At 36.2% G+C, this 21,823-nt stretch overlaps 1 protein-coding gene across 1 annotated transcript in view; it reads right to left on the bottom strand.

Moving 5' to 3' along the window:
* RNF217 (ring finger protein 217) overlaps positions 1-21,823 on the bottom strand; it is a gene marked incomplete at its 5' end in the record, with an annotated part of 129,962 nt that overhangs the window by 29,056 nt on the left and 79,083 nt on the right. Inside the window, 2 exons of the mRNA XM_082668896.1 lie at positions 6,435-6,599; positions 18,420-18,653. Coding sequence (XP_082525022.1) covers positions 6,435-6,599; positions 18,420-18,653 — 399 coding nt within the window. The remainder of the gene's footprint in view (positions 1-6,434; positions 6,600-18,419; positions 18,654-21,823) is intronic.

Genomic DNA, 21,823 nt, shown 5'->3' with positions numbered 1-21,823 from the left:
TCCTGCCTCCTAAAAATAGGATATATGTTGACCTTGGAATAAAATAAATGACTTAATTACCCTTAATTCATAAATCACATTACTTATATATTAGCCTATGAAAATGTATAACTTCCTAATTAATTATCCCTATTCAATGTTTTGTAAAATGTCCTAACTAGAGATATGTTATTACTTATATAAGAGAAAAATTAAAGTGGTCAGCTGCATGTCATCTAGTTGGCTATGACTATATTTGTACCACATTATATAAATGTTTACATAAGTATTTCTCTTATCTGACATTAAGGAAGAAGGTAGTTTGGGGTAGGGATGTTTGAGGAATTCCCCTTTAATTTTCCAAATTATGAAAAGCTAACCATTTTGAGAAATATTAACACCAACTTTGCTTTAGTAAGCCCAGTATTCTTCGAAACATTGAACTTTTACCTGAGGAAGGAAAAAGAAAATGTAATAGTCAAATCCTTAGAGATTGCAGAGGCAAACAGAGATGTGTAAGCAGCTCCAGAAAGCTGTGATGTTAGAGTCCTTCTGTTCTCTCGTTAGGTTTTACTTATTTTTACTCATGAAGTATTTCCAACATTTAAGATTTAAAGATGATAGTGTAACAGACATGCATGGATTTACCACTGATATTTAATAATGTTAACATATTACAATATTTCTTTCAGAAATATTTTTGAAGAGATAAAATTTTCTTTATATACTGCCTTTTTTATAAAATTGTTTCTTAACTTTAACTTCCTGCTGGCTTTAAACTGGCTCGCCTCAAATTATTGGGTAAAAGGGCCTGAAGGTGTGTCCAAGCTCTCTTTTGAAAGTACGTATGTTAAAAAAATATACTCAGAGGGCAGAAATCTGGCCTTTGTCGAGTTTTGAATGTTAAAACCCCATTTTAAAAAACATTTTAAATAGAAAAACATGATATAGCTAAAAGATAAAACCTGGTTAACTAACACTAATTGACTAGTATTAAACCTTTTGAGGAACAATCAGAAGATTGGATCATTAACCATTCTTACAGAGTTCTCATTCACATTCCTGAAGGTTCATGATTGTTTTTATCTTTAATGATGCTTATTATAATATTAGACAATAATATTAGAGATTTCTAATTCTTCTAAAATCTAAAATTGTTCAGGCCTTTAGAATCATCCAGCTGGGGTTTGCTATGACCTAACACACATTTATTAATAAACTAAAATAAATAATAAAAAGACTTTCGAGGAGTTCCCTGGTGGCCTACTGGTTAGGATTATGGGCTTTCACTGCTGTGGCCAAGGTTCAGTCCCTGATTGGGGAACTGAGATCCTGCAAGCCGCACAGTGCTGCCAAATAAAAAAAAATGACTTTTTATAAAGTATGCGTTGAACAATAAAATTATAGGTGGTCGCCATTTTCTGGAAAAAAGGAAATGATAAAATAATTTCTTTGTTTTTTGCTTTTAATTTAGTTAGTGGGGTATTACTATACCATTTAAAGAACTATCAATGTATACTTTGGAATAGTTTAAGCATTTCAGGCTTTCAAATGATAATATATATTAAAAAAAATTTGCACTTAATATTGTTTCCAAAATTTTTTATGAACAATTTAAATCTAAAGTATACAAATGCAATTGCTTACAACTGCTTACTTATTTGTTTTGTATTGTATAATCTCACGTTTGTTAATTTTTAGGTGTGCATCTCACTTTTCACTTTCTTTGACAATTTTTTTTCTTATTAACTCAGAGTTTAGTATCTAATCTGTGCTATAAGACACAAGTCTCAAATGAATTTTTGCATAAAACTGAACAAATATTCTAATACCTCCAACAAAATTTAAATCTGCTATTTGCTTTAAATTTAATTTAAAATTATCATGAACTAGATTTAGTCTTGTGGTAACTATTTTCCAGAGAGACATTTTAAAATTAGCATATATTTCTGGTAGGTTAAGAATTTATACAAAATAGAAGACACATTTTTAAGATAAAAATTGGTGTCTCACAAGCGACTGAAGAATACTATGAATTAAGGAAGCAATGAGACTCAAAAAAAATGGCTAAGAAAAGTTGATCTTACTATGCTACTATTAATTTTTCATAAAAATGTCCTATAAATAAATGACTTCCATAAATGCTTGTATATTTTTACACTAGTATTAAAAAACACACTTATGAATAAGTATCTTGATTGTATATGGGAGAAAAAATGTTTTAATACTCATTCTGATTATCTGCCAAAATTCAATTATAAATAATAGTTTTGATTTCTCAGCATAAGTCAAATCTCTTCATAACATTATACCATCTATTAAACTGATCCTTCCACTTGAGATAAAGATAAAAACTCATTACAGGATAAATAATAATTATAAGCTAATGAAAGAAAAGTTGGTTTATTTGGAATACTAATTGAAATAATGAATTGATTATCAAACCTTGTATGGATGGGAATATTTTACAAAAGCTTAATCATTTAACACTCACCAGTACAAGCACAGAAGTTTTTTAAAAAAATTAGCGGCTACAAGATTAGGGAGCTCAGAAAAGAGCTCTTATATATATTAATTTAACATATGTTTAGAGAAAAATTACAAATCAATGGGTAGGGGGACACATTTAGATTAGATGTTATTAATTTGGAAAAAATTAGTGTATGTATCCAAAGCATAATAAACATCAAAATAAGTAATGGGTAGATCAAAGAGTTAAAATATTTAGAAATTAAATACTAAAAAGAAAGAAAGAAAATAGACCATTTATCAAGCTTCTGGATGATAGATAACTTTTTAGGCTTAGTAGTAAAATATTTATAAAAGATATATAAATATAAATATATTCACATATCATATATATGTGTGTGTTTATGTGTCCTTTCTTTCCAAAAATAAAAAGAATGATATATTTGGTCAAACACAAATTTTTAAAAATTAAAAAAATGCACACACATAAACCAATTAAGTTTAAAAAAAATTATCACTGATACAAAAGAAAGTAATAAAAGATAGGAAAAAATATGTCAGAAAAGGAATTAATATTTTCAAATAGAAAATAGAGAGCTCATATAGTTTGATAATAAAAAATATCCCCAACCTGACCTAAACAAGTGGGCAAAGGATATGAACAGATAATTCAAAAAGGGGCATTTCAAACTCAAAAATACATGAATTCGTACTCAATCTAAAAGCAAACAAGACAATTCAAAATAAAAGAACAAAATATTTTTAAAGTATTAAATATGCATTTAAAAATACTTGAACTGCTAATAAGAAATGATCATACAGAAATAGGTTCTCAGATTTTTCTGGTGGAATTATAAATTGTTTCAGTCTTTTTAGAAAGCAAACTGGCACTATGTACCAAATACTGAAAACACTGATATCCTTTAACCTAGTAATTCTGTCTTCAGGAATATATGCTTTTAAGGGTCCAAAATACGGAAAAATACATATTCAAGATGAATATCAATACACTATTTATAATATATAGATATTTTTTTAAAAACCCCGAACACCAACAAAGCCAGCTTTGGTAACTAATAGCAGAAGGATATTTAAGCAAATATTACTTAGTTAATAAATGTTACGAAAACTATTTAGTAACATAAGAAAGGTTTGACATGTTAAATGGAAAAACAAAGCATATCAAATTATCCTCATACTACGATTCTATTTTTTTTTAAAGCTACTTAAATAGGGGAGAGACCGAGGAGACACTAATATGTTAACAGTGAGTATATTGGAGTGGCAGGATTCTGGTGAATTCTTTCCCTCTCTTTTCCAAATTTCTATCATATATGACCTTTATGAACAAAACAAACATTTAAAAATCAAAATAGGGCTTCCCTGGTGGCATAGCGGTTGAGGGTCCGCCTGCCGATGCAGGGGACACGGGTTCGTGCCCCAGTCCGGGAAGATCCCACATGGCGCGGAGCGGCTGGGCCAGTGAGCCATGGCCGCTGAGCCTGCACGTCCGGAGCCTGTGCTCCGCAACGGGAGAGGCCACAACAGTGAGAGGCCCGCGTACCACAAAAAAAAAAAAAAAAAAAAAAAAAAATCAAAATAATTATTAAAATTATGAATCAATCTAAGCAAATATACCTGTGCAGGGTACATAAATATACTTTGGTCACAACAAAATTTTAAACATATTTGATCATTATTGAAAACATATTCATATGAAAATATATGATAATTCTTTTGTTCACCTGGAAGCACTGTGTGAAATTTTTTTCATAAATTCCTAGTATCTTCCTTTTACATATTTATAAATTTTAAAAGATTATTTATAAAAATAAAGCCTTGGAATATAAAATACTAATACACTGAATAACATCTCCTTGTGGATTTCTAGTATTAGAGAGGCTTCATGGGCAAAAATATAATTTTATGGTCCAACAACAATGACAAAAAAAATCACAATTAAGAAAGTGCAAAACTTTAAAGTCATATGCTTATAAAAGCCCTGAAACTATCTGTGTTCAAAACGAGTCATAAAATATGACTTAAGCTGACATAAATTTTATGGAACCTGGATCTCACCAGCAAGTACATTCTCCACTACAAGGTAGTCGTGTAAACTCATTCCAGGGTTCTTTGGCTCCTTCCCCTTCAGCTATTTAAAGGGTAGTTCATTTTCAAACCCCAACCTTTTAGCTATTATTTCAAAAGAGAACCAGCGTGTATGCATCCTCTTAGCTGTTTATCTATATTTGTAAAAACTGTGGGAGCTGTTAGTGCATTCAGTAAATTCCTTACAGCTGGGTGCTTTTTCTTTCAATACATCGAGTTCATTTAATGTTAGATTGAGGGATTACAGTAACAAACGTATGTTTTTATGTATTACCTCAACTCATTCAGAAAATCCCTAACATATAATGCTGCAGTGGTCCTCATTTAGCGCTCATTCTTAGAGCCAGGCCAACTGGTAATTGTTTCACAGCTTTCCAGAGGGATATAAAGTATACTTAAGAACAAAGTGTCAAGCAGAATGACTTAAACAGCACTCCTGAATTCCTACTGGCCTTTATTTAGTTTGAAACTGAGCAGTACCTCTGAGTAAATTGGAAAGGCAACAGAAAGGGGGAAAGGCCTCATCTTCCCATTGTTCTTCAATGGGTAAAAAATAAAAATCTACGGAGCAATTGATGCAGTGATCTGAAGCAGCCTTACTAAAACACCACTGTAAAGCAATTATACTCCAATAAAGATGTTTTAAAAAAAAATCAAAGGGATAATTGTAAATGAATTTGCCTTCTACATGGAAAACAAAGAAAGCTTTAACTCAAACATCTGTAGACGTCACTTTTAAGAGAGCCAGGCCATCCAAACTATTTCAAAAATTTCTTCCAATTGCTAAGAACATAACATGTTCCAATTGCTAAGAACATAACATGTTATTTCAGGCAATGCTTTACTTACTATACATATAAACTAGTATGTGAATTTGGTGTAGTGAATCTGTGTATTATATTTATTCTCATTTATAGGCTTCAGAATATACTTCTACTACTTCAAGGTTCATTCACATGATTAATTTAAAAAATTTTCCTGATAATTCAAATTTCATTTATCTTGGTGCTAAGCATCCTGGAAGGAATTGCAAAATTATTCTTGAAAGAAAATTAGGCCCGGTTTAGACATGATTATCAAAAATAAATTTGGCACAAAATGGAAACCACACGTGGTGGAGTGTACATATGCATTTACATACATATAATTTTCTAAAGTGAGCTTTAAAAAAACCCAAAAACTTCAAACTTCAACAGACCCCTATCCTGTAAGAGTCAAATCCAAAGTTTTCTGGCTGGATTTACATGCTGATTTGTCTATAGGAGATCGTTCCCTGGCTGTCTGCATGGTTGACTTTCAACATCTAGGTCTCTGCTCAAATGCCTGCTAACTCTCGATTACTTGCATGAAAGTAAAATGGGATTCATAAAGTCCTGATTTTAGCTCTTAGCTTCTACGTCACCAGATTTACAAAAAGGGAAATGACCAGTTTATTGTAATCCTAAAGTGATAAGCAATGGCAGAGGGGAAAAATCCCAAAGGATTACAAGGATTCAGAGCCTACCTAATTGAGAAGTGATTAAAGTACATGTTGGCAAACTAGAAATAATACTTTATATCATTTTTATATGAGCTTTTTCCGGTACACACATCTCCATTTTTAAATGGAAAATTAGAATTTTGAAGCTTAAGATCCATATTTACACGTAGCCTCCTTAAATTCTGAAATGTAATGTAAGAATATACATTGTTTACATATAAAAATCTTCATTTTAGTTATGTAATTACTCTTCTAAAATGAAACAGCAAATATTCTTTTTCTCCACCTCTGCATTAAGAAAGTTATACAGAGACTTCACTTCAATATTGTAAATAGTATTGTTCAGTGATAGCCAGATGCACGTGTTTGTTTCCTTCCCTCCCGAAGTTTGTCTCACCTTGCACTTCGGACACTTCTGGGCGTTCCTCTGCCCATGCTCAATTTCGCTGGCCCAGTGACGCAATAATTTGTCTCCTTTTTTGTACTCCTTGCAGTTAACACCTTCATGCCAAGGAGAGTGGCACTTAAAACACCAGACGAATTGGCAAGTGGGGCACTGGATCTGCATAAGGAAAAGTAATATTAAGTACTAGTAGATATATTAAATTGTCTAAAAAGATAAGAATGGTGATGCTTAGGGAAATTAGCTAAAAGGCTATAATTGGTCCAAATTTAAAATACCTCCCCCTATACAAAACTGAAACTAGAATAAGATATGACTGTTCTGTTATTAAAGGAGGAAAGAATTGCTTTGGCATGGGTGATCTGACTGTTTGTAGACCACACTAGAATTAAACCCTTCGGATATTCTGGAAATCAATTTGGCCTTAAGAAAACCCCCTAGATTGAAGCACAGAGTAAAATCTGAAGGCTCACAATGCCCCAGATCCACACTCAGGCTTCTGCCCTTGAACTCGCCTGTCCCTTGAACCAATTTTCCAGGCATTTCCATCGCTCTTCTTACCAATGGCTTCATTCACTTTTATAAAATCAAAGCTCCACAGATGCTTCATCAAATGAAAAATGCACTGGCAAATAAACTACTATACCAGCATTTGCTATGATAATGGATATCCATGGTTTGCTATTAATCTAAGGGAGGTTAATTATAAAAATAATATAAAGGATCTTATTAGAAATATATACGTATGGTGGTCCTGTGGCCTGTACCTAGGAAACCATCAGAAGATGTCTTCGTATGTTCACTGTGTGGAGGTGTATGTGAAAATGCATGTGTATGTTTTGAAAATATCTGTCTTCCACTTGATATGAAAGACACTTTATCTGACTTCCTGTGTTTTGAATAACAGTGCAGCATCCCATTCTCTCACCATATTTCTGGTCCTCACTCTCTACAAACATATGAGCATAACTTGACTTTCCCCGTTCTGTTTGATTAAAGTGAATTAATAAAATGTCTCACTATAAACAACTGACTATTCTCTGTGCTCTTGCAAATTACTTCACTGAGCATGACTGAATTTACTGACTACACTTTGAAGATTAGTTAGAATTTCTTTTGGTAAACTGTATACAATATCACTACTTTCTTTTTTGGAAAACCACTTTTTTGACAATGGTGGTTCCAATCTATAGATTAACTGAGTGGCAATTACAATCAGCTCTTATGTTTATACCTCAAAGCACGGCAGTATTCATCTATGTCAAGGATAGATAATGTTATTCCTATGCAAATATGAGTAACAAAAATACTTTCTCTTTTATTACTTTATATCAAAACAAAATAGTATTTTGTCATAAAATTCTAAAAATCTTCATGTTTATTTATTAAAATGCTGTTATATGGTAATGTTTATACTGCTGCATAACATGCATAATTTATCTTTATCAACGAAATAATGCTGTAAAGTCGATATGAACATCATAAGTTTACAGATGAAGAAACTAATGCTCACAGATAATAAATAACTTGCCCAAAGAAACATAGCAAGTAAAGTTCTCTGACTTCAAGGCCAGCATTGTTTTCATTGGCCAAAACAATTCCTCATACTAAACAGCATTCTTGCTTTGATGACTGAAAACCAAAGTGTAAAAGTCAAAGAAGGTCATGTGGTTAATCTATTCAGTAAATCAGAATTCTATACGACTATCAACATAAGGTGAATTTTGAAAATCCCTTTCAAGATTTTACTCCCATAAATTAGGAGACCCCTTGTTTTTTTTTTTAAAGGATGATACTATTTAGTCATTTAAAATAGCCATTTTTGCCTTTTCTGATCATTAAAGTTAAAATAAGTTATTTTTAAAGTAAGAAGAATGAGTCGAAGCAGGTAAACTCCAGATAATAAAACAGTGTAAAAAGATCACTTAAAACAATGAAGAATACATGTGAATATTACATGGGGGCCTACGTGAACGTAATTTTTGAATGTAATGAATGAAACGGGGAAGTCGAAAAGACTCACTTTTCCTCCTGCTTCTGCCACTACGTCAGAAGGGCTGGAATATTTAATTCAGTTCTCTTCTATTAGACATTATACATAATTCTAAATTACTGAACTCTAGCATTGTTAAATTAAAAAAAACCAAACCTCTGGTTTTTAATCAGTCAGTCTTAGATTATACTTATGAAATGAATAGTAGAAGGATGACTGTAATGGGGGCTTTGAAACTGGTATTAACTCAAAGGATGTCAGACATTATAATGGTTCAAGGAGCTCTGTGACCAAGTGCTGAACTATCGTATCTATGGATCTCTAATGAAGACAATTAGAAATGTAGGTTCTCCTAAGAATGATAAGGAATCTAATATTCGGTGTCCTTCCCAGGGACTCTGGCTCCCAACTTCACATAATAAACAACTAAGTTTCACTGCCGATCCTCACAGACAACACAGACTTGGTTGCAAACTATGAAAGGAGTTTTGCCGCAAGCTCTCAAGTGAAGATAAATAATTTAAATTCAGACTCGCCTGCTTACTGTCTCACTGAAAACATTAAAATAACTACTGCCTTGCTTTGGATTAAAATAAGACAAGGACTAATCACCAATCCCAACCACCTTGTTATTCAAAGACTGCACCTGAATTGTTTAAATACTGACTTTTTGGTTTGAAGATGCCTTATTCATTCCAACCGTAACCATATTCAAAATTGTAGACATGAACACTGCATCTTCCTCCACACGAAATGCCGTCTCACAGCCACAGCCCTCCCACACAGAGTGCCTGCCTCCTGAGTCATTATATTCACACAGCGGTCACCACACTCTATGCTGGCTACTCAAAGTGTAGTTGGGGAAGCGGCAGCATCGGCAACACCTGGGAGCTTGTTGGAGACAAAGAATTCATGTCACACCCCCGACCTACTGAACCAGAGCCTGCATTTTCGTCCCCATGTTAAAGTCTGAGAGTCTTGCTCTGTATCATGTGACCCCACAGCACTGGCCACAACTGATTACACCAGGGATGAGTCCCCAGGCTAAAAGCAGGGATCTACTTGTGGGCAAGAAGCCTACGAGGTGGCTGGCAGGAGCTTTGGGAAAAGCATGTTCCTTGTTGAACAGAGATTAGCCAAGACAGATTTTCTCTCTTGAGGAATGAAAAAGGGATACACGTGCACTCTACCTTGGCTGCAGAGGCAAAGACAGAGAAAAGCTAAGTGAACACAGTGCAGATCACTGGAGAAGGGAACAGCAGTCATGTTCACTTCTAGTAACACAACAGAGGGGCTCTCATGTCCTCAGAGCTAGTGTCTGGTTCTCTACGAGGCCCGCCTGGGTGGCAGCTGAGACTGCTTTCTTGCCCTTCCTACTACTTCCCGTGCAACCTTATAGTAGAACGCATTAAGTGAGGGGGCTTGAAAGACAGCAAAGCTCTGCTTCTTGTAATTGGAGAAGGTCCAATGAACACAATCTGTCTACTGAAATCTTAACCAGATGAAATGCTACTTGCTCCAAGATGTCTTCACTATTTCTCCCAACCAGATTCAGTATCTTGCAGAACTTACATTACAGCTACATTACACGTAGCTATCTAATCTCCCTAACAGCCTACAGGTTCACTGAGGGCAAAGGCTGCTTCTCATTCACTCTGTTTCCTGAGTTAAGTAACACAGAACTTGTGGCACATGGTAGGCACTCAGTAAGTTCTTTGTAAAATGAATTATTTTGCACAGAGCAAGTACTGCATATTGGCTAACATTACATAAATTCCAAGAAAACCCAACATGTCTAATTTATGACCAGTGGCTGAGATGGTATCATTGCTTCTTAGATTACCAAATGATGTTTACTAAATATTTTACCCACATAACATTTTACTGAACATCATGATTAATGTGCAAACTCTTCTACAAGAGGCAAGGCTACAAGTGTTTCAAAAATAAAGTTATCAGAGTTAGGAATCTTGACTAACTTGTTCTATAATCCATGAACAAGAAAAGAAACTCATGTTACATTTTTTTTACTTTTGAATCCCCTTAGTTTTTCTAGAATTCTGGGCTACAGTGACACTCAGATGACAAATTAAACCAACCCACTTGCCCGAAGCAAATGGTATTTTCCCTTGACAGTTCATCATGCCAATAAAGAAATAACCCACATAACAAAAACAGAATTCAAAACCAAAGAGCACCCCAAATAAGTCTTTTCTTGCCTAAATACTATACTCCTATATTCATAATTATTTTAAATAAATCACAAAATCATTACTTATCAAACTCAAAATATTAGACAACATACTCGACAAAATCGAGTATGAATTAACTCGATTTTCCAAGAAGAATCTGCTTTATTAGAAATTCAGATTAAGACAAATACTCAAGAATGAAACATTCATCAAATCATTTGACCATTCAACAGATACTTATTGAGCACCTTCAAGTAACAGATACTGAGTGTACTGATTTTAGGCACATCGAAAAGGATGAAAATACTGTCCTCAAAAAAATTACTGAAGGCAGACAGATATAATAAACCACAAGAGCTATAAAACCATGTAACAACTGCTAGAGTAGACGCTTGGACAAGAGCGTGCCATGAGAAATGTGCCTCAGGGAAGGCTAAAGAGTAGAAGTCAGAGAGAATACGGCCTTGGAAGATAAGTGGGATGTCACTTATCCCACTTATCCCAGTGGGATGTCAGGAAAACACTTCAGGCAGAGTCCAGCCTGAGCCACCATTGAGGCCTGAGAGCACACGGTGCATTGGGGAAATAGTAAGTGCTCCAGTGGGGCCCGAACAGAGGTGTCACTTCAGCTGGGTCAACCCTGAGCCTTGTAGATGTGCCCAAAAACAAGGTCCAATTAGTCTTACATTAAGGTTCCTATACTCCTGATGTGTCTTTCAAAACACACTGTGGTCCAGAAACTTCTTATACGAACCATAGAGAACTTATGGCTGTCTGACTAGTATGTCCTAAAGAAACTGATCAATATACATGTAAATAATCACGACATCTTGTAGTTATAAAAAGTTTTGTAACAACTTAAGGAGGTTTTCTTGAAGAGAAGAATATTGTGAGGAAGTGCTGGGTGTTACAGACAGGAGAAAAGAAGTCTCTTATGCGTGACTTCAAATACTTTCAAGGAAGCACGATCTGCTCCCTTATAAGATCAAATGCTAGAGCAAGAGTGGCAGTGGCGGAAGGTTCCCCAAGTGGGAAAGATGACTTGACTTCTTGCCTTGATTTTATTCCCTAAGATTTTACCTCCTACTTGGGAACCTCTCCCTGAATGTAGTGCCAATAACACATGGGCTTCATGAGGCACTGCTCCCTAAACATAGTCCAAACGTGGTCAAGTGAGCCTTCCCTTAATTTCTCACAGCATAGCTTAAACTAAACTGGAAAATGAAAGGGAAACTTTCCTAAAGGTTGGGGACCAAATAAGGACAAGAATGCATAGTAACTCATGACAAGATAACCTAAATGGAGATAGAGCGTTTATTCATATAAATAACCTTACCGACATCCCTCTTACGGTTCCCAGGCTCCTTTCACATGTGCAACACACTATTTATTGCACAATACATTCACTTCAATACTAGCTTTTATTTTCAACGGAGAGGCATGCTTTCCTAGGGCAGTATATCGGAACTTGGGAATGGGGGTTTTGTTCTTTGAAAAGGGTCCTTCCTCTCTCCCTAATTTGAGAATCACTGTTCCATACTAACCCATCTTGCTTGTATTGCCAGGAATCATCTTTAAGCATTTACAGACTCTTCCTCTAAACCTAGAGAGCAAGGCCCAGAGGAATATCTGAGTCTATTTCTTCCACCTCTTCATAGATGAATATAAAGTGTACTGGAAGATTTGCATAACCCAAATTCACCAGCCAGAGCAGGATGGCATCATCCGGTTTTCAAAAGGACACGCTATTCTGAACACAACACAAAAGGCTAACATCTCACAGAGATACCCACGGAAAGAAGCAAGAGGGCTAAGTACAGAGTGTACTTGAGAAAATGGGAGTATTCTCTGTAGCCAATAGGTGAAGCAGAAGAAAGAGATCTCAGCCTGAAGGTAACAATGAATCTTTCAAAATGGAAGGGAATGATTCTATAAGTAGCAAGTTTCCTAACGATGGAAGTGTTCAGTGTCTGAATGGTCACCTGGTAGGCATTTAGACTAATGCATGGGGTTCCCTTACAGTTCTGAGATGGCAAATATGGAAAAGTAGAAATACAGAGTAAAGTAGGTGAGAAATGCACACTCCTAACATCTTCCAGATCATTTTATAATGGGCGCAAGGCTTGGCTTACTTTTACCCACTATTCAGCAGGTCGTCAAAGAGAAATGATTCTTCACTTGTCTCCTGTGCTGAAGATACAAGGGATGATGTGATGAAGTGAAAAAAACAAGACAGTTCTCAATCCCATGGCTGGTCAATTTATGGTAGCCATGAGCCTCTATTATTACAATTATTGTAGTTTTTTCTTTTTTAAGGTCAGATGAAGGCTAAAATTTCAAATGAATTCCAATATTTGGCTTTTGTTGCTAGAAGTTCCAAGTACAAGTAAAGACTCTATAAAATATTACGGCTAACTTATGCATCAAGACAGGAAACAAAGAACAACTTTAGCAAAGCATCTCATTAGTAACTAGAGGGGGAAACGCATCCTAATAAAACTTAGTAGGCTTGCATCATAGCTGAGTGCTATACATTTGTTTAGTGGAAACATATATAACACACCCTTTGTTTAAGATGGCTTCTTTATTTTTTTTTAATTTTTACTTTATATTGGAGTATAGTTGATTTACAATGTTGTGTTAGTTTCAGGTGTACAGCAAAGTGATTTAGTCATACATATGCATATATCTATTCTTTTTCAGATTCTTTTCCCACTTAGGTTATTACAGAATATTGAGTAGAGCTCCCTGTGCTATACAGTAGGTCCTTGTTGATTATCTATTGTATATACAGTCGTGTGGATATGTTAGTCCCAACCTCCTAATTTATCCCTCCCCCACAAGATGGCTTCTTTAAACTGGGCTAGAGAACTTTTATCTTTATCTCCCTCACAAATCTATGCTAGCAACAATCATTTAAGAAACTACACTTGTTTTCTATCGGCTCCTGACATCAATGATGCATTACTGCCAAGAGAATTCAGTGTGTGTCGTAAGCTAAACTGATCTTGCCAGGCTGATGCACAATCTGACTCCCAATTTGTAAACACTGTCAACCTAAAGTGATGGTGTCGAGGGAAAACAGAAGAGCAGAGCAGCATGCTAACTACACTTTCATGTGAAAGCTTTAAACATTTTTATAGATGGAAAAAATTCCTCACATCATGTTTACAAGAAGGAAGCTTAAGCACATTTTATTCATTTATTTTTTATCTATTTCTATATAAATGAAAATTGCTCATTGGAAGTACAACTGAAGAGGTACAGCTGGGATTTGAATAAACAAAGGACAGGCAGGCCCCCAGAAGCAGAAATAGTGGGAAACCATTGCCATCCCTAGGGCCAAAGAGACAAGGGAAGAAAGAATTTTCTGGAGCCCAGTGAGAATTAGAAACATGGGGTGGGGGACTATCTAGGGGGAAGCCACAGTCATGGAGGGACATAGCTACTGCCAGAGCTTTGGCACTGAATTAGGAAGGGAGTAAGGAAGTAATGCATCAACTATTCTCCTTTCCATCCTCCCTGCCAATGCCAACCCTTGGTTGAACCCAAATAGAGACTGAGATGGTAAGGGAGTTGGGAGAAGCAGTCCAAAGAGGTATCTTTCTGGAGTTTAGGACAGGTCATCGAGGTTTGAATAACTGACAAAGGAAGAGGGTAAGCTGGGTATTACTAGAATTCCAGCCTTTCACTTAAGCATATTTTAAAGTACACCAATTAGGAACAACAAACCCACCGACTTGATTATACTCTTAAAGACCTTAGAAAAGTTCTTTTCCGCATGAGGAAATAATGTATTTGTGCAGTTTTATAATATAAACTGTGATTTCAACCCAGAAAATTTATAATTACAAGAGAGAAAAAGTAATGCATAATATACAAGGTAAGAACATAGAGGGAGTTTCCTCAGGACATTTTATTGGCTTTTTTCACCTTATGATGAGTCAAAGCACTGTTTTGTGAATTATCAAGGTTCTGCTTAATATTTGTGGGAGAAGAGTGGGGATTATCATTAGTTTTGCCTCAAGGAAACCATAAAGAGGATTATCTCCAACATGTTCCCTGTGTTGATTTATGCATGCCCTTCAACTTACTCCAAATCAATATGAAAAGGGGGATCGTTTCTTGGTCTACACTTGGAAATAAGAAGGAAACCCAGAACTGCCCCTACCTCAGTAAAACTCCTAGGAGTAAAATAAGTACATTTAAGTATCTGCAATCCTCTCCTCTCTCCCGTGAGAAACTGTAACTTTTCCCACCTCCCAAAACATATATTTCTAATTTCTGTGAATTCAGGGACCTCCTCCCCTCCTCAAATATTAATGCTTTCCATCAGATCACTCCTAGCGTTAGATCCATGCTTCTTGGATATCTCTTTGATGCCCCAAAGGGTCTTCAAAATTAACTTTATCCCACATTTCAAATGAATTAGTTTTCTACTCCCCAAACCTGCTCCTCTTTCTCAAGACACAGTCTGTTTCACCCCCCTTTACTCTGACCATCCATCAGTCACCCCATCTTTTATTCCACCTCTATTCTTTTTGACTCCTCAGTCCCTTCCCTAATAACCCAGGGTTGTTCATTCTGCTGCCTTTGCCTGATAGTGATAATAAGCATAATAATTTCTAGCATGTGTTGAGCACTTAGGATATATCAGACATGGTGCTAAGCACTTTATATGTGTGAACTTGTTTAATCCTTATTACACTCTTATGACAGGTATTATTACTACCACCAGTAAAAGATGCAGAAACTGTACTCAGAGTTACAGAGCTAGCATACGGCAGGCTGAGAATTTAAATTTGGTTTGAAGCCTGTGCTCTGACCCACCTTTTCTAGCATAGCAAATTCAACATTTCAAGGCTTAGTTTAATGTGTTTGCCCTTTACTGAAGCCTTCCCAATCTCTCCTGTCTTTTCTTCTCCTGTGCTCTCAGCATATTCCACCCACATTTATTATGCACTGGCCCATTTATTCGTTCCCTCAAGACATATATTTTGAGAGAATACTCTACCAAAGTGCTTGACACAGGTTATCAGCAGTAAGCAAGTCTGGACCTGGTCTCCTAGAGACGAGTGCGAGAGACTTTAAGCAAATAACCACACGAATACACCATAAAATCTTAGCTGATAATTGCCATGGAGAAAACCTTCAGGTGCTGGTGATGTGGCTGTCTCCAGGCATCACCTGAGAACCATTACAACCATAACTTCAACATTTTTGTTTTCTTGATGCTAACTTGTTCTCTGTATTAACATGGATTTTGAGCTGCATTAATAAATTATAGGAACTGTTTAGGTTAGAAATTAGATTTCTAAATGGAAACTGAAGTCAATCGTGTAGAAATGGAGTCGTAAAACTTTTTGGCTTCATGAGTTGCAGGGATGAGAAGGCAAATGTTATGAATGAAAAAGACTGGATTTGACCAAAGGCAAGGTTGTCTCAATGTAAATTTCTCAATTCAGGAATATGCTTGTACTATTTCATATAGTAAGAGTTTTATTGCGTTCAGAACATAATGGAAAGCTCTATTTACTAAATTTTTGCCAGAAGATGTTGAGTGAGGGAGATCAGTTTATCCTGGAAGGTTAAACTGGCACCTAAAAGGTCTTGTTACTGCTTGTTGATATATTCTGTTTATCCCTTTTCCACCAGCAGTGTACAAAAAATTTACAAAAACCTATTCAAATGAAGTACCCAAACATGATATTTTATATCTCAAATTTCATATGTGATATACTCAAAGGTATTTCCTGCTCTAAAATAGCTATAATATTTTCAAGCAATTTTAACCTTGTATGTTAAGTGCTTCTGAATTGACAGCAGAAACCATAATAAATGCTCAAAGAAGGACATCTTGGATCAGGACATTATAACTCGACTCACAAAGAATAATATTGAAATATACATTACAAGGGTTTTATTAATAGATACAAAACACAATTTAGGCTCTAAGCAATATCATGAAGAGAGTTTAAATTGCTCAGACATGTTAGACATTAGCAGTAAACTTTTTTTCTATTTCTGTTGCCTTATGACTCAATTTATTTTATTCAAGTACTTGAATTCACTGCTCTTAAAGTTATGACAAACTATACCAATTTGGAAGTGGGTTCTGTTATTAGGAAAACTGAATTTTAAAAAATACAGCAAACCTAAAAACTATCCATTGCTTAGCCCCAAAGAATGATGATATTAGTCTCAGTTTAGGGTGCTATACTGTAATCATGAATATCACAGTGGCTTTGCTGGAGTATCCATGCCTGCGCTCCCTTTACTCATAATATCCAGACAGGTATGGGCATGTGAATCAGGTAGTTAATACTAATGTGAGAACTTGGAGTTTAATGATGAAAATGCTATATAAACATTAAACTAAACATATAAACTAAACAGTAAAAATCATTGCTTCAGGAATTGTGTAGAACTATGTAGAATATAGAACAGGGGGATGGATAATTTACCTCTTCTGTTATAGATCATCTTTTCTGTAAGAGTAAATAAGAGTAACAACAATCATCATCCCCAAATTCTGCAGTAGCTTTATTTTTCTTGAGAGCTGCTTAATAGTTTCACTTTAGGTTGAGATTTTTCATCCCCCACCTATTACCAATGATTTTAATTGTTTCATGATCAACAACATCTAGTTTGTATTGATTTCTGCTTCATTTACTGCAAAGGTTCCCAATTCTGCTACATATTAGAGTCACCTGGTGAGGTTCAAATATTTGCAAGACAGTTCTGGGGTGAGAGGGCTGTGGGCTGGAGACCAGGCACTGGTGTGTCTAAAAGCTCGCCAGGTGATTCTAATGTACAGTTAGGGCTGTGAATCAAGGATCTGCTCCCACAGTTGTTGCCATGGTTGCCATGCCTTCAGTCTTGCCCTCCTCTGACATCCTCTATATGCTGCCAGAATGATCTTCCTGCAATGCCCACAGAATTAAACTCAAGCCTGAGCACAGTGTAAAAGACTCAACATGATCTGCTCTTAAATACCTGACCAGCTGCCTCCCCGCTACTCTCTCTCCCTAGCTCTATCAAGCACTCATTTCCAACACGCCTGCCTCAGCCTCCAGGCCTGACGCTTACTCATCCCTTGCTCTGAAATGCTCTCCACTGTTTATCTGCCTGGAGAACTGCATCTTCTCCATGAAGCCTTTCCTGACACGCTAGCCCCCCTCCTCGGTCTGTGTTCTCAAAGCACGAGTGTATTGGGTTGCCCGTTTTTGTTTTTTGACTACTCATATTGAACTGTCATTTTAGAACATATGTCTCTCTCACCTTCATTAGACATTTTTATGAGCAAGGATTGTGTCACATTTGCCACTGTATCCCCAAAACTTAGCACACTGCCTAGCATATACTGGCATTTTGTATTTGCTGAATAAATGAATAAACAGCATATTATACTATTTTCACTTATTATAGACAGAACCGGAGGAGGACTCACATTGGGTTCACTGAAAAATTTAAGCTTGTACTAAATTTTTTTAAAAGACTTAGTATTTATTTAATATTTAGTAATAGCAATGATAATTACTTCAAAGATTAGTCTTTCAATTAGTGAATTTTACACAGGTTAAAGCCAAAGAAGTTTAATTAAATCCTCAATAGTGCTCTAACGATGATAATCATAGCATCCCCAAACCATACATTTTCAGAATCATCGCCATTGTATACTCACCTTGGACTCCATAAGGGAAGGAAGCCCACTTAATGCCTACCACAAGTTGGCCTAATTTGGCTGTTCCCACCATGTGCCATCTAACCCACAACTCTGGTGAACATGCTTACTTTGTATTTGCTTTCTGATCTGGAAGGGGTGGGAATATGTCCTTTTTTCTTGAAGGTTGTAAAGTGCTTGCACTGAGGACATGGCTTGGTGCTGGAATCAATACGGCCAAGTTCCAAGAAGTACTTGTATTTGATGGAGTCTTCATGCGTTAAGTTATAGATAACCGTTGTTTCTTCCAAGAATTCAAAACATTCTGTGATAGGGCATTTGATTTCCACTTGGCCAAGTTGTACCTGTGTGAAAGAGCAAATGGGAGAGAAAAAAGTGCCAGTTATTAAGCTTCTCTTCTTTTTTCTTTTTCTTTTTTCATACCGTACTGCTTATTTCATGATTACTGTAAAGGATTATCTGTCATTTTTCATGATTCCTAACATAATAAATGATAATCACTTTGGTACCTATATCAGGCAGTACCAAATAAATAATACTATATAATGTTTCCAAAATGACTGATAGCGTGTTTAAGCATTCTCTATCATTAAATATAATGATAATCAAATATGAGAACTTAAATGGGCCTAAGCCACAGGCTCACCTAGGAAGCAAATTCTCATTCCATCCTCTGGAAACTGCAGGATGAGATAGCATTCAGACAATGAGCCAACTAAAGGAACAGCTAGGATGAAAATGTGTTTCAGTTTTTTCAACCTTACTACAAAGTTTCCTTACTACAACCTTACTCAGCAGTAAACCTAGGGCACATTTAACTACTTTAAAAAGACAAAAAAAGAGGATTTTGAAAGTACGTATATATACTACATCTAGTAGTTTAAAAATCATTGCTAGAGGGCTTCCCTGGTGGCGCAGTGGTTAGGAGTCCGCCTGCCGATGCAGGGGACACGGGTTCGTGCCCCGGTCCGGGAAGATCCCACGTGCTGCGGAGCGGCTGGGCCCGTGAGCCATGGCCGCTGGGCCTGCGCGTCTGGAGCCTGTGCTCCGCAACGGGAGAGGCCACAACGGTGAGAGGCCCACGTACCGCAAAACAAAACAAAACAAAACAAAAAACATTGCTAGAAAAACCCTCTATTTTCCCTGGCTCTTCCAGGCAAAGAACATATAACTGTTCCCATGTCATCAGAATCATAGGAACAAGTAAGAAAACTAAACCAATCCTAATGCTTTAAAAAAATCCCTATGAGATCTGGCTACTACTGAGGTAATTTATAAAATGAATTTCTTCAAAGAACTGCAGAGTTTGATTAGGAGAGAGGAGAAGGAATATACTGGAATGCTGCATTTACCATTTATTTGGTAGGGGATTCTACAAATGGTTAGCATTAAAAATTACAGTATAAGATTCAAGTACAAAGTGTGGCCACAATTAAATTTTAAAAGATGAAGAAAATAAGCTACTTTGAAAGAAGGAGGACGTGGAATTGCTTTCCATAAGTAGTGAGCAAGAACTCTTTATATTCATAGCATCATAATCTCTTTTTGCTCATCTTAGGGTAGCAGAGGGAGGTAGTGAAAGCTCCAAAAGGCAAACAACACTAAACCATTTCTTTTTCACTTGGGTGAACCTGACATTCTGAGAAGGCAAAACACATTGACCTTAATGAGAAAAGCGTGCTATGAAAATGGAGGGAGGAATGAGGAAAAGCCACGTGATCCAGGGAAAGAAAATCTCTGCAGTGAGCAATTAACAAAACCCCTAAATTCATAGTAACTTTTCTTTTAACTTTGCTGTGTATCTAGCACAGACTTGAGGAAAGGTAGTGAAGAAGCTACAGGCTGAAGGATGCCTGGGAACAATATATTTAATACTAGTAAAAAACATGAACCAGACGGATAATGAAATGAAAAAATCTGGCTTTGGGTAAACCATTTTATTAGTACTGACCTGCTGAAATGTAAGTTGCTCTATCATCTTATGCTACAATTGTACAAAACATAGTCCAGAGAGGTCTTTCAAATATTAGCCCAAAGCAATTTTTTCTACTTTTTTTGATGAGTCTGCTTATAGTTACAATCAGATTTTATTTTTATACTTCTTACAGAGTTATTATAACCCAAATTATGTTTTGTAATAAATTATTTTCAGTTACGGCTGAAGGCAGAGGCTGTACAGATGAACTGGGCTCAGAGCAGGAGGGCAGAGCATGCAGCCATGTTAGGAGTCTGAAGCAGACACCTAAGAAAAGAGAAAACTTCCGTTTTCAGCATGTGAAAGACAATTTCTTTTCACTCCATATAGAAGGAGTCCACTTGGATCATCTCAAGGGACTCTCGCTTATTGAAGAGCTGCATACTTTGGGGAGTAAGAGCTGGAATGTTTTACTCCCAGGTCAATGTTTTAACCTGGCCTCCCTTGCCTCTAAGTTTATTTATTTTAAGTATATAAATAATAACAATGGAAGCAGTAATTTCACAACCACCCAGAGAGTCGGGTCGTATAGAAATGGACCGTGGTATAGGAACCAGAACCATCCAAGGCAGCTCAAGGGAGAGAGTAATCTGGTCACTCTTCCTGCAGTGGGTGTTCATTACCACACCACACTGGGACACCTACCATCTAACGTCCAACCAAGTGCCTTTTCTTCTTCAGTGTCTCTCAAATCTGCCTGTAAGTCTATTCTATTTCCATAGCACACACAATTTCCTTATGCTTCACACCCTCTGCATTTTGCGTATTCCATACCTTCTCTTCTCTCTGAAAGCTCCAAAATCCCTACACCACTACACTGAGCCAAATGATCTCGTATTTTATTAAACAGACAGAAGCAATATGATCACATTCCTTTATCTTCCCACTACAAACTCTCCCAATCTATGTCTGTCTCCATCTTTTCTGTCTTCCCTCCTTTTTTTTGTATTCTTCCCTGTTATTTTTTTTAAGGATCATGCAGCTTGATCTATTCTCTTCATCAGATTTTTTTACAGCTTTTTAAAAAAAATTTATTTATTTATTTGGCTGCTTCGGGTCTTGGTGGCAGTACTCGGGATCTTCGTTGTGGCCTGAGGGATCTTTAGTTGCAGCATGTGAACTCTTAGCTGCAACATGTGGAATTTAGTTCCCTGACCAGGGATCAAATCCAGGCCCCCTGTATTAGGAGCACGGAGTTTTAGCCACTGGACCACCAGAGAAGTCCCAAGTCTTCCCTTTTTTTTAGCTTTTATGTTTTTCTTTCTTTGTTTTTAATTTTTATTTTATATTGGAATATAGTTGATTTACAATATTGTGTTAGTTTTAGGTGTACAGCAAAGTGATTTAGTCATACAGATATCTATTCTTTTTCAGATTCTTTTCCCATATAGGTTATTACAGAGTATTCAGTGGAGTTCCCTGTGCTATACAGTAAGTCCTTGCTGATTATTTTGTATATAGTAGTGTGTATATGTTAATCCCAACCTCCTAGTTTATTTCTGTCTTCCCTCCTTTTACAGCATAAGGCCTGAATCTACT

The sequence above is a fragment of the Grampus griseus genome (genome assembly GCF_964374135.1).
Source record: "Grampus griseus genome assembly, chromosome: 13".
NCBI lineage: Eukaryota > Metazoa > Chordata > Mammalia > Artiodactyla > Delphinidae > Grampus > Grampus griseus.
Note: the sequence above shows the minus strand (reverse complement) of the source record. Positions and strands in the feature narration are given on the sequence as shown.